This window comes from Sarcophilus harrisii, chromosome 6, assembly GCF_902635505.1.
Source record: "Sarcophilus harrisii chromosome 6, mSarHar1.11, whole genome shotgun sequence".
In the NCBI taxonomy this organism is placed as follows: domain Eukaryota; kingdom Metazoa; phylum Chordata; class Mammalia; order Dasyuromorphia; family Dasyuridae; genus Sarcophilus; species Sarcophilus harrisii.
Window position 1 is genome coordinate 69,571,148 of NC_045431.1, and position 12,378 is coordinate 69,583,525.

At 33.5% G+C, this 12,378-nt stretch overlaps 1 protein-coding gene across 4 annotated transcripts in view; it reads right to left on the reverse strand.

The window, feature by feature from the left end:
• The window catches only part of ANAPC10 (anaphase promoting complex subunit 10), a 93,947-nt gene that overhangs the window by 26,501 nt on the left and 55,068 nt on the right, over positions 1-12,378 (reverse strand). For 3 of the 4 annotated variants that reach the window (XM_012552191.2, XM_023505959.2, XM_031942790.1), the window contains exon 5: positions 3,398-3,508. The exons of the other annotated variant lie outside the window; for it this stretch is intronic. In XM_012552191.2, the coding sequence (XP_012407645.1) occupies positions 3,398-3,508 (111 nt within the window). The remainder of the gene's footprint in view (positions 1-3,397; positions 3,509-12,378) is intronic. 4 annotated transcript variants of the gene reach the window in all.

Here is a 12,378-nt window from a genome sequence, read left to right on the forward strand (position 1 = left end):
AGTGATTTACATATCCAGGTTAATGCTTAAAAAAAAGAAAAACTGAACTGAAGGTTTAAAAATTAAGAAACAAAAATATTTAAAGAAAACAAGGAAGACTAAACTAAAGAGAAGAATTAAATATTTCCAAGCCATTCTCCAATTGATAAATGGTCAAAGGATATATGAACAGACAATTTTCAGATGGTGAAATTGAAACTATTTCCACCCATATGAAAGATGCTCCAAATCATTATTAATCAGAGAAATGCAAATTAAGACAACTCTGAGATACCACTACATACCTGTCAGATTGGCTAAGATGACAGGAAAAAATAATGATGAATGTTGGAGGGGATGCGGGAAAACTGGGACACTGATGCATTGTTGGTGGAGTTGTGAACGAATCCAACCATTCTGGAGAGCAATCTGGAATTATGCCCAAAAAGTTATCAAACTGTGCATACCCTTTGACCCAATACCCCAAAGAGATACTAAAGAAGGGAAAGGGACCTGTATGTGCCAAAATGTTTGTGGCAGCCCTGTTTGTAGTGGCTAGAAACTGGAAAATGAATGGATGCCCTTCATTTGGAGAATGGTTGGGTAAATTGCGGTATATGAATGTTGTGGAATATTATTGTTCTGTAAGAAATGACCAGAAGGATGATTTCAGAAAGGCCTGGAGAGACTTACACGAACTGATGCTAAGTGAAATGAGCAGAACCAGGAGATCATTATATACTTCAACAACAATACTGTATGAGGATATATTCTGATGGAAATATTTCAAGGAATAAATTCCAAGATCACCTATAAGTAAATCAATACTTTTTATAATGCTATTTACCTCCTGATAGGTCACTGAATGTGGACCACAATATAGTATTTGTATTTTCACTCTTTTTGTTGTTTGCTTGCATTTTGTTTTCTTTTATCATTTTTCCCCCTTTTGATATGATTTTTCTTGTGCAGGAAGATATTTTTTGGAAAAATGTATAGAAGAATTGCACATGTTTAATATATATTGGATTACCTGCCATCTAGGGGAGGGAAGGGGAGAAAGGAGGGAAAAAAATTAGAACACAAGATTTTGTTGCTGAGTTGTGGGACCCTACTGAGAGAGAATACCCAGGCCACCTTGACCTTTGGTGCACAAGTTTTCTGCCATGTTGCAGAAACGCACTAGTTGAACAAGGAACAATGATTTGTGACTATGGGAATGGGTTTTGGCCTGAGGGTCACAGTTAGTTGCTCCTAAGCAGGGATGCCTTAGCAGGGGCTCTCACCTGTGAGTGAGTTGCCAAATTGCTGGATTGGCTCTCCTCCCAATGGCAGATACCATCCATACACAAAGCCCAGCTGCTTCTCTGAATGGTGATTGGGGATTGCCTGCTGTTCACGTGCTGATCACACTTGCAAAAATGTGTATCAAGGTTGTATGGCATAATAAACTAGATCTTTTTTTCACACTCTGAATCTTCCGCCTCATTCATCTCACTCTGAGATCAAAGGGCTCATATGCCATGAGCTCTTAAAAGACAGCCACAACATTTTATTAAGGGTAAATGTTGAAAATTATCCATGTATATATTTTAAAATAAAAAGCTTTAATTTTAAAAAATGGATTAAACAACCTAATTAAATGAAAGACTGACAGAATGAAGAAAACAACATCTTCAAATTTGCCCTATATAAGAAAGGATGCCTAGTGTGAAAAAAAAATTAAAATACAATATGGATTATATATTAATATATTAAGATAACAAAATCATCATATTGGTTGCCTTTGATTAATAATGAAGCCCTGCCCCTGGGGTCTACTATCAGAGAGAGCCAGTTTCCATATCAAGCCAGGATCAAGGCCCTTCTCCTGAGGCAGACCAGCAGCTAACTTCCATACCCTAGGAAAATCAAAAAGGTTAGCCAGAAAGGAAGTTTACCCTTCAGTGAAATCAAATGACTAAGCTTGGCTATTCTGATCAATACCACAATCCATGCTAAGTCCAAAGGACTAATGATGAAAATTGCTATTCATCTCCAGTGAGAGAATTATTGAACTCTGAGTTCAAATTCCAATATGCTTTTTTTTTCTTGATTTTTTTTTTTTTTTTGCAACATGGTTGATATGGAAATATTTTTGTATGATTTCACAAACATAAGTGATATATTGCTTGCCTTCTCAATGCATGAAGGAAAGGGAATATGGAACTCAAATCTTTGTTTAAAAGAATGCTAAATACCCTTTGATCCAGCAGTGTTACTACTGGGCTCATATCCCAAAGAGATTATAAAGAAGGGAAAGGGACCTGTATGTGCACGAATGTTTGTGGCAGCCCTTTTTGTAGTGGCTAGAAACTGGAAACTGAATGGATGCCCATCAGTTGGAGAATGGCTGAATAAATTGTGGTATATGAATATTATGGAATATTATTGTTCTGTAAGAAATGACCAACAGGATGATTTCAGAAAGGCCTGGAGAGACTTACACGAACTGATGCTGAGTGAAATGAGCAGGACCAGGAGATCAATATATACTTCAACAACAATACTATATGATGACCAGTTCTGATGGACCTGGCCATCCTCAGCAATGAGATCAACCAAATCATTTCCAATGGAGCAGTAATGAACTGACTAGCTACGCCCAGAGAAAGAACTCTGGGAGATGACTAAAAACCATTACATTGAATTCCCAATCCCTATATTTATGCCCACCTGCATTTTTGATTTCCTTCACAAGCTAATTGTACAATATTTCAGAGTCTGATTCTTTTTGTACAGCAAAATAACGTTTTGGTCATGTATACTTATTGTGTATCTAATTTATATTTTAATATATTTAACATCTACTGGTCATCCTGCCATCTGGAGGAGGGGGTGGGGGGTAAGAGGTGAAAAATTGGAACAAGAGGTTTGGCAATTGTTAATGCTGTAAAGTTACCATGCATATAACCTGTAAATAAAAGGCTATTAAATAAAAAAATAAAAAAAAAAAAGAATGCTAAAAAAAAATGCTAAATATACTGGACTACTTGCCAGGTAAGGGAGAAGGGGAAAGGGGGAAAAAATTATAACATAAGGTTTTGCAAGGGTATATGTTGAAGAATTATCCATGTATATGTTTTGAAAAATAAAACTCTTTAATTAAAAAAAATGCTAAAGGGAGGAAGAGTCAAGATGGTAAAGGCAGTGACTCATCTGAGTTCTACCCCAATCTCTCAAAATACCTTTAAATAATGAGGGCACACAAACCTAAAATAGCTGAACATGAACACACGAACAGACACACACGGACATACACACGGACACACACACACACACACACACCCGGGAGTAAAACAATTTTTCAGTCTAAGACAAATTTAAAAAGTTGGCAGGAAAGATCTGTTGCACCAGCATGAGAGTAGAGCGCATTTACCGCTGGCCATATCAGCCTCCACCTGGACCCAGAAAACCAGGAACAGGCCTGGGGGGGAGTGGCAGTAGCAGCAGTTTCCAGACCTCTCGGACCGAAGACATCAAAGACAACCTACAAGGACAGCAAAAAATGTCTGTTGCACTTGGGTGAGAGAGTGGAACACCATCCAGTACAGACCACATCAGCACAGCTCTGGCCCCAGCAAACCAGGAGCAGGCCTTAGGAACAACTGAATCAGCAGTAGAATTCTCAGTCTACAGATGCTAAAAGGGTCAAACAACTGGTCATAAATTATAGGTATTTTTTTTGCTAACACTGAGGCAGGACTTTGTTGCTTTCCCCATACTTGGAGGTGGGTAGCAGTGCCAGAGAGAGGAGGGCCACTAACACACCAGAGTTAGTAGCCACAGTGGAGCAGGGACCCTCCTCACAGTTCCAGGGCAGAAAACAGTGCTTATGATTACTCACAGACCAGAACACAGGCCAGGAGAGTAGTAAACACTTCTCCTTAGATCATACTGAAAAGTTACAGATCCCTAGAAGGATCTTGGAAAACAGTTGCACAAAATCCCTAAAGTTTGGGATAATGTATTGTCCACCTTGGAAGCAGAGCCCTACTTTAACAAAGTGTTAAAAGTGAAGTAATAGACTGGAAAAATGAGCAAACAACAGGAAAAAAAAATTGACCCTAGAAAGTTACTATGGTGAAAAGGAAGATCAAAACACATACTCAGAAATAAGATAACAAAGTCTGATTAAGGTCTCATTTTTCAAACATATCAAGAACTGAGTCAAATTTATAAAAATTTATAAAATTAAGAGCCAATCCCCAATTGATAAATGATAAAAGATATGAACAGTTTTCAGATCAAATAATCAAAGTTATCTATAGCCACATTGAAAAAAAAGTTCTAACTCTAATACTGGAGAAATGAAAATTAAAACAATTCTGAATTTTAAAATCAAAAAACATTTTCTTTAAAAAGTAGATAAGTGGTCAAGATAAGCATCAAATGAAATTTATTCTACTTTAAGAGATAGATAATGACTGAATATTGATTTGAGAGTAACATCCAAATTAACTATCTTTGTAAAATTAAGCAATAATAAAAATCAAAATAGATACATGTACAACTCATTTACAATTACATTTAATTTAGTAATTTAATTATTTGTAATTTAATAATTACAAGTACAACTGACCTACTTAAACAAGTTATTGATGTCAGCAAATGGGAAAAGGATAAAAGGATAGAAATAGATAGTATTTCCAAAAAAAGTTTACTTTATGTAAATCAGTTGACATAAGGAAAGTAAAAATGCTTAGAAGCTTTTTTAGCCAACGAATACTTGCTTTCCTTGCCTAGTAGAAGAAATAAGGAAGTCACAGGCTCATGGGTAAAATTTTGTAGATGAGAACAAGATAAGATTAAAAGCAATATTTCTTCATAAAACAGAAAGAAGCAAATGAGAAAAAAAATTTTGGTAAAAAATTCAAATTACCTTGAGGCCATTGAAGGATGAAATGAAGACACAGAAATGAGAGAAATTGAGATGGTCCATGAATATTTTTATAACTCTTTTAACATGCCAGGAGAGTAGAGGCACTATATGGTAACTCTAACACTATGGTTTCAGATGCGTTGTCCAAAAAAGTAGAGACAATAGTTTAAAAAAAAAAAAAATAGGATCAGCAGGTTGCATACACAGAGAAGCAATTGAACTGGAATTCATTCAATTTTGAGTAACCGATTCTCAAGGGATATAAGAGAGAAGGTACCAAAGGTCTAAGGAAAAAAAATCCCAAACCTTATTTAAAAAAAAAAAAAAAGTTTTAGAATACACCAGTAGCTATTGACTGATAACCCTATCTTCTCATCACTATAAGTGTTTTATGAAAATATAATCCAATAATAATTTTATTGAAGATTACAAAGAGTTCTACAGCATAATATAAAGTTCTATAGCAGGCCACTTCTTTATAGTTAAACAAATGACCAAAATATAGAGAGAATGCAGGTAGCATTTGCTATGCTGATTGCTGACATTTGATTTGAGAAAAATACTAGCTCAACTGATTAAGTGAAAAGGATGGTATAAAAAGAGGGATATACCTCCTCCACACTGGATAGTGTTTCAGGCATGGAATCAGGAAGACCCACGTTCAAATCTATCCTCAGACATTTACAGCTATGTTACTCTAGGGAAGTAACTTACCACTGTTTGTCTGAGCTGGAGAAGGAAATATCAAAATAGTTCAATGGCTTTATCAAGAAAACTTCAAAAACAGGTCAGTTATAGAGTCAAACATGACTGACATATCTATAAACAACATTCTTCCCCAGTAAGCTAGGTCTCAAGCAGATCAAAATAATTCAAGATTCCATAAAAAATATACCAGAGACAATTTTCTTCAATAATCCTCTGAATATTCATATCAGGCAAAGTATTGAACAAGGAAAGCTATCCTTGCCAAAAGTGCTAGCTACACTAGCAAATCACTGCAAAATTTAACTAAAGAATTGACCGCCTAGAAATGGTGAGTTTCTCCTTCCGTGCCTGTTTTCCCATACTACTACACTATCAAGCCCCAAAATACCATAATGCTTCTTCAAGGATAGATAATTGATTCTGGGGATAATAAGGGTCTCCAGAGTTTACTGCATAGAGAAATGTTGTGGTCAGACCTATGCTTTAGGAAAATTACCTTAGAGTTGTGTGAAGAATGGTTAGAGAAAGGAGGAACTTAATGCAGTTTATATAATCAAAAAGTATAAGAGTGATTCAGATTAGAGATAATGTGGGTATGAGTGAAGAGAAGTAGGATATGAAAAATATAATCTACACATATTAGATATATAACAAGAGATACTTTTCTGTTGGGAGCATAATGATTCATTTCATAACTTTTTTTTCTTATAAGTTGAGATAATGTTCTAGCTCTGCCATTAACATACTATGTGATCTTAACACTTCTCTGTGCCTATTAACTTACCAGAAAAAGAAAACTAAATAAGATGATTTCTAAGATAACTGTCAGCTAGAAAATTGTATTATTTCTTTCATCCAGGAAACTTACACATTAACAAAAGCTACATACCTTACCATGAAACTTAGTCTCTTAGCAATATTATACTGTGATTTTCAACTATCATTTGAACTGAATGTTTAGTTTATTAAAAAGTCAGCATAATCAAAATATGTAACAGTACAATTTATAACCCATCTATACCTGTTGATCTCGTGTGATTCCTGACTATGTCCTACTATAAATTCCCCAAAGAGGTCCATCCAGAGTACTGAGCTCCCAGACATTCTCCTAGGATTATGATACCAAGTGAAATACATAAGATGTGTATGCAACAGTTATCCTCCACTCTTACCATACCACCAGCCTATCATCTATCAAAATAAAAACACAAAATCTTCATTATGTCTATTTTCCAGGTAATTTCCTAATAAAAACTAAATATAATAAATTCACAAAACAGTATAGTTCTACATTGTTTCATAAGCACCTTTTTAACAAGGTATGTAATTGAAAGAGACAAGGAACAGAAGTGTAACTACTATATAATACAATGCTAACAAATGAAGGTCTTATCACAAAAACAGGCAGTGATAAATTCTGATTCAACTTCAATGACAATGAAAATGCAAAACATCTCTAGTATCGTCAATAATGTTTGACAAACAACTGGAAAAAAATTTTCATTTTACTTGTACAGCCTGCAATTTCCATTTATTCCATTTCTAGCATACATACTGGAAACAGATCTTGTTTATGAATGTGTAAAAAAAATCAGCTCATAATTTACTCTCAAAATTGTTTAGCCATACCCAGGAAATCTGTCTAGACACAGTTAAGGTTAAATTATACAAAGTAAAAAAAATTGAATTCTGAAGCAATGAATATTAGAAATTATTTGCATATATTCAAAATATTAGCAAATTATTTGCATAAATTTCAAAAGCACTGAATTAATCCTATGTTTAGCTAAATAGCATAAGGTCTAGTCATAAAAGAAAACTGTAATTCTGAAAAATTATGTTTCCTAGAGCTTTAATCAGTGACTAGATAATAAGTACAAGTTTTTTTTTTTTTTTTTTTTTCTGTTTACAAGAGCCAGTCACCAAGCTAATCACCAGTCTAGTAGGGCAATGACAGTGCACTGGGTTGATTGAGGAGCTGGAGGCTTCTAAGAATGGAAAAGATATGGACATATTGGTATCTTTCCTTCCTTTCCAAGAAGTTACATCCTACCTAAAGCACAATTTCTCTTCCAGAATAATAATTTAAAAGGAAAGTCTAAAGAATGAGAGGGATTAGTAAGTAAAAAATGTTCTAGCAACAATATCATGTTTAATCACTACTCCCTAAATATTTTACGATACTATGACAATTAGTAAGAAAGATAAAAGTAAAGGATAAGTTAAAATTAATACAAAATAAAAAAAAAAACATATGAAGTAGTGGCATACAATTTGCCAATCTCAATCTAAAACATGATAACCTGCAACCAAAATACACTCATCCTTATTTTTAAGTAAGGTTACTAAATGGAGCACATAAATAGGAACAAATTTATAATGACTTTTCCTATCTTAGTTCCCAATAACAGGTTTGCAAATAAAAATATGATTTCTCCAACAAGTACAGCTGCATATTTACCACATTATTAAATAACAGAATTATCTGGGAGAGAGAAATCAGTAATAATGAATGAACCCCCTCCCCCCCAAAAAAAGAAAGGAAAAAAAAAAAAAAACCTAAATGAATCTTGCAGTGTGGGTAGCAATTTACCAGATTCATTTTACAGACCTTTGAAGAACCTAGTGTTCCATATTATCTGGGAGACTGTTTCTCTATTGAATGTGTCATAAATATGAGTAAAAAGGCTGAAATGGCCAAAATAAGATATACTGCGTTTTCCAGCCAGAATGCCAGTTTTCTCCATACTTTACTCAAATTCATGTATTATAAGGTGTTCACAAAGATTAAGATGCAAGCTTTTAAATATACTTTATTTATTCCTTGATTAGGGTTTCAACAGGTTAGATGAACTATAACTACATATAATGTTGATAAAGAAGTTCCTGTATTTGAAAAGCCTGAAATGCAGACTGCATTATACTTTTTTTAAAAAATACACACACAAAAGGAAATTAGTTTTAAGTTGTTTTGTTGGTAAAGAAGGATATTTATAATCATTTTCTCCCAAGTATATATATATATGTGTGTGTGTGTATACACACACATTCACAAAAACATAAATTCACAAATGTGCATGATGTTTGTTTCACTAGTTCTTCTTCCATGTTGTATTTTTATTTACAAAATGCTATTTTGTAGTATGAGAAAAATTAACTTCTAACAAATACATATAAGCATTCAAAAACACTTCTCCATGCCCTTTGATGGGCAGTGATAATGATGAAACATCTATTGAAATCTCCCTTGGAAAAAAAAAAAAAGGAACTTTTATAAAATTTAAAACCTAAGAACCAACAAATGTCCCACTGCACTCAGAAAACACAGAAACACAGAGTCTTTATTCCAGGGGGAACTTTCAGTAAAAAATGATGTGTGAACAGCAGACACTGATGTTCACACAAGCATGCTGCATACAACCCAGCAGGCGATTTTCTGTTTTTTTTGGATTATGCTCTGGAGGTGCTGGCACAATGGAATTTCAATGCCATAATTACTTATTTCTCCGTGTGCCAGTCTTTGAAATAACAGGTAAAGAAAAAACAATTATAATTCCAGGAATCACAAAATAAAATGTTTTTAATTCTTCTGTTCAAACGAAGTAATTTATAACCATGACACAAAGAAGCACAAAAGGGGAAAAAAACAGAAATAAAAGTAACGTTCCAAAGGTTCAGTTTACAAGGACCTCACACAAAGTTTTTTTTTTTTCTCTGCAACTCTTACTAGAAACAGTATTATTTGCTAAAAATGAACTAGCTGCCAAGAGCTATGGTCCATCTAAAGCAAACATGTTTAAGATGGAAATAGAGTGTTAATACAGAAAAAAGGCAGTATTGAGTATACACATTTTTGTTCAAATCTGATGAAAAAGATCCTACCAAAGTTCCAAGTTTGGTATCCTGGTATCCTTTTGGACTAAAAGTGATTGTATTTACAGATAATAAAATACTTATAATATAAATACTGTATTAAAACAATAAACAGAAAATCATTAAATTTCAGACTTTCTAATTAAATCTTTTTTGGTAGGTTATTGGGAATTCAACACTAGTCTTGGTTCACATGATAGAACAATGGGAAAATTTTCCGAATGGTTGAACACTAACCCTGACAAGTGTGGAGAGCCAACTACAATACATTATATGGTAGCATAACCTGCCACCCACGTTGCTGAGAGAACAGCTTTCAAACACATGCACTGAGCTGTAAAGCCACAAAATCCCTTATTACACATTGTCTTTTTTACTCTAGGTGAAATATACCATCAATTCTTTTCATTATAAATCTTTTTTTTTAAAAAAATTGACACATATTTGCTGACTTGGAACTGTCTTTTTTTAGACCAAAAAGATAATAATTAGTTTTTTTGGGGGGGAAAGAAAAGCCAACAGGAAAACAAATTATCACTTTCTTACAGTATTACAATGAAGCCTGACATCTGCTGAATGGTTTCCCATAGCTTATTTTTTTGGAGCTATATTACCTTACGCAAAACTCTTTAAAACAAAACTCTGATGTAGGTTCACTACATCAGAGCATCTGTGAACACTTGTTTCTCAGAAGGATTGTGAAATTACTTTTGGTGATCTTAGATAAAGTATATGGCTGCTCTCAACACTAAAAGACAGAACAGAATAAGAATACTACTTAAGATATTTTTCCCTCATTCTAAAACCTCCACAGAAAATATTTCACGTTATCTTTGGTGGGAAAATAAGCCATAAAGATTCAAGGATATAGTCCTGTCACAGGTTGCATGCCTGAGTATTTTGGTACAAATATGTAAATTAGACAAGACTACAGAATCTCAAATATGCTCCACCCTCATTACAACACTGTGCTTGCCAACCAAGCATTCTTGCCTTACATAAAGGGATTCAATTCAATAATGGCAAACTAAAACATGTATACAAAGGAAATCAAAAAAATAATAAAAACTAAAAAGCAGCCTAAAGCTAGTTTAATTTACTGATTTTACAGAATTGTGGCTTTAACCCATTGACAACTTTTAAATATCTGGCTCTGGCTCTCTCCCTCCCGTTTTCTTTTTCTCTCCCCATTCCATCACATCCCCCAAAACATCTATCTTTCCTGGTTAATAATTTTTCTTTCAAATCCTGTCCTCTTTTTCATACTTTATTCCCCTATTTCCTGATAACCACCCCCCCCGCCCCCCAAGTAGGAGCCACCTCTACTCAATAGTCTGTCGGTTAAATCAATAACATTCTAAGACAATCAGAGGATATAACAATTTCTTTGGGGGTTTTTATTTCCAATTTTTTAGCAGAGTATTTTATTTATAAATCCTTCTATAATGTAGGAAGAGTCAATTGGTCTACTGAATTAACTGGTCATTCTATCTGATACTCAGCAAATTGTTCAAGAACTTTCATAACCTATAACTGAATTTACTTTACCTTCATTGACACAACTATTAAAACTAATTTAATGACTCAAAAAGCATAATTATCTGAAAAATGGGAGCACTCTTTACTTTAGGTTCTCTCTCAACACTGTATTCCAGCTTGGGCAATCTAAAACTTTATGACAGGTTCATGCTGGGTGACAAGATATCCAACTAACGAATGACATTCAATTTTTGAATGGTAACCAATGAGGCAAAAGGGAGTAAAAATGTAATACTACTTTTGAGAACAGAGTATAAAATCTATTACAAGGTTTTGTGCTTCTGTTTTGTTTTGTTTTTTTAACATGGGATCTATACTTTTCAATACTAAAATTGTAAGCCACATTTGCATCAGTAAGCATTTTGCCAACTAAACATATGTTCTGGCAAATAACTAACTGCATTTGGATCACCCATAACAGCTTAAGTGGTAATATCCAGAACAAGCATTTGTATCATTGGGAAATGTTTTCAAACAGAAGTGATTTGTTCAATTGTTGAAGCCAAACTGTCATAAAAGGAAAGGTTTATTAAGGCAGTACAAGCATACACTAAACATTTCCATAAGTAAGTTCCTAATCTCCTATTCCCTTGTGAATTTTCCTACAGGGAAGGGACTCTCTAGCCCTCATTTATTGTCTAGAGAAATGTCTTAAAATAATCTGAAATAGTCATACCATAATTTTTAAATTTTATTTATATTTATATTTTGTATTATTTTTTTATTATATATTATATTTTATTTATAATTATAAAAATAATTTTACATAGTTATTGTGCTTTAGGTAAACTATGTTAAAATTAAAACAGTATTTATACTAACCGAAGTAAGTATTGTAAGGATGCAAAGACCTTTTTAAAACCCTTAATTTGTGTGTGTTTTTGAAATCCAACAAAAAAGATGACAATCACAATTAAAGAAAATATCTAAGAATGGCAAATCATTAAAAACTCTTGCACAATGAATCTCAACTAAGCAAATGCATTTATAAGGCTCTATAAAAATGCACATGAGAGTACTACTTTATTGGTTCTATTTCTATATGTCACAAATCAATCATGTAATTCCAAAAGGACTAAATTATTACTTGTATCGTATCACAAATGAATAACCCCCATGAGACACCATGACCTAATTTTTCAGAGTAGTTGGCACAGCTAATAATGAAGTGCTGAATCTCAAGATGAAAAATGTTTTAGTCTTATATCTTGATATAAATAGGATGAATATGTTACTTTGTATACCCTATTTTAAATACAGCAAAATCAGAAGAAATTGTATTATAATCTGTTTGTATTCTCTGATTGTATTCAAGTCTGCCACTTTCTTCCTACCTTGATTTGAGAAGTATCAAAAGA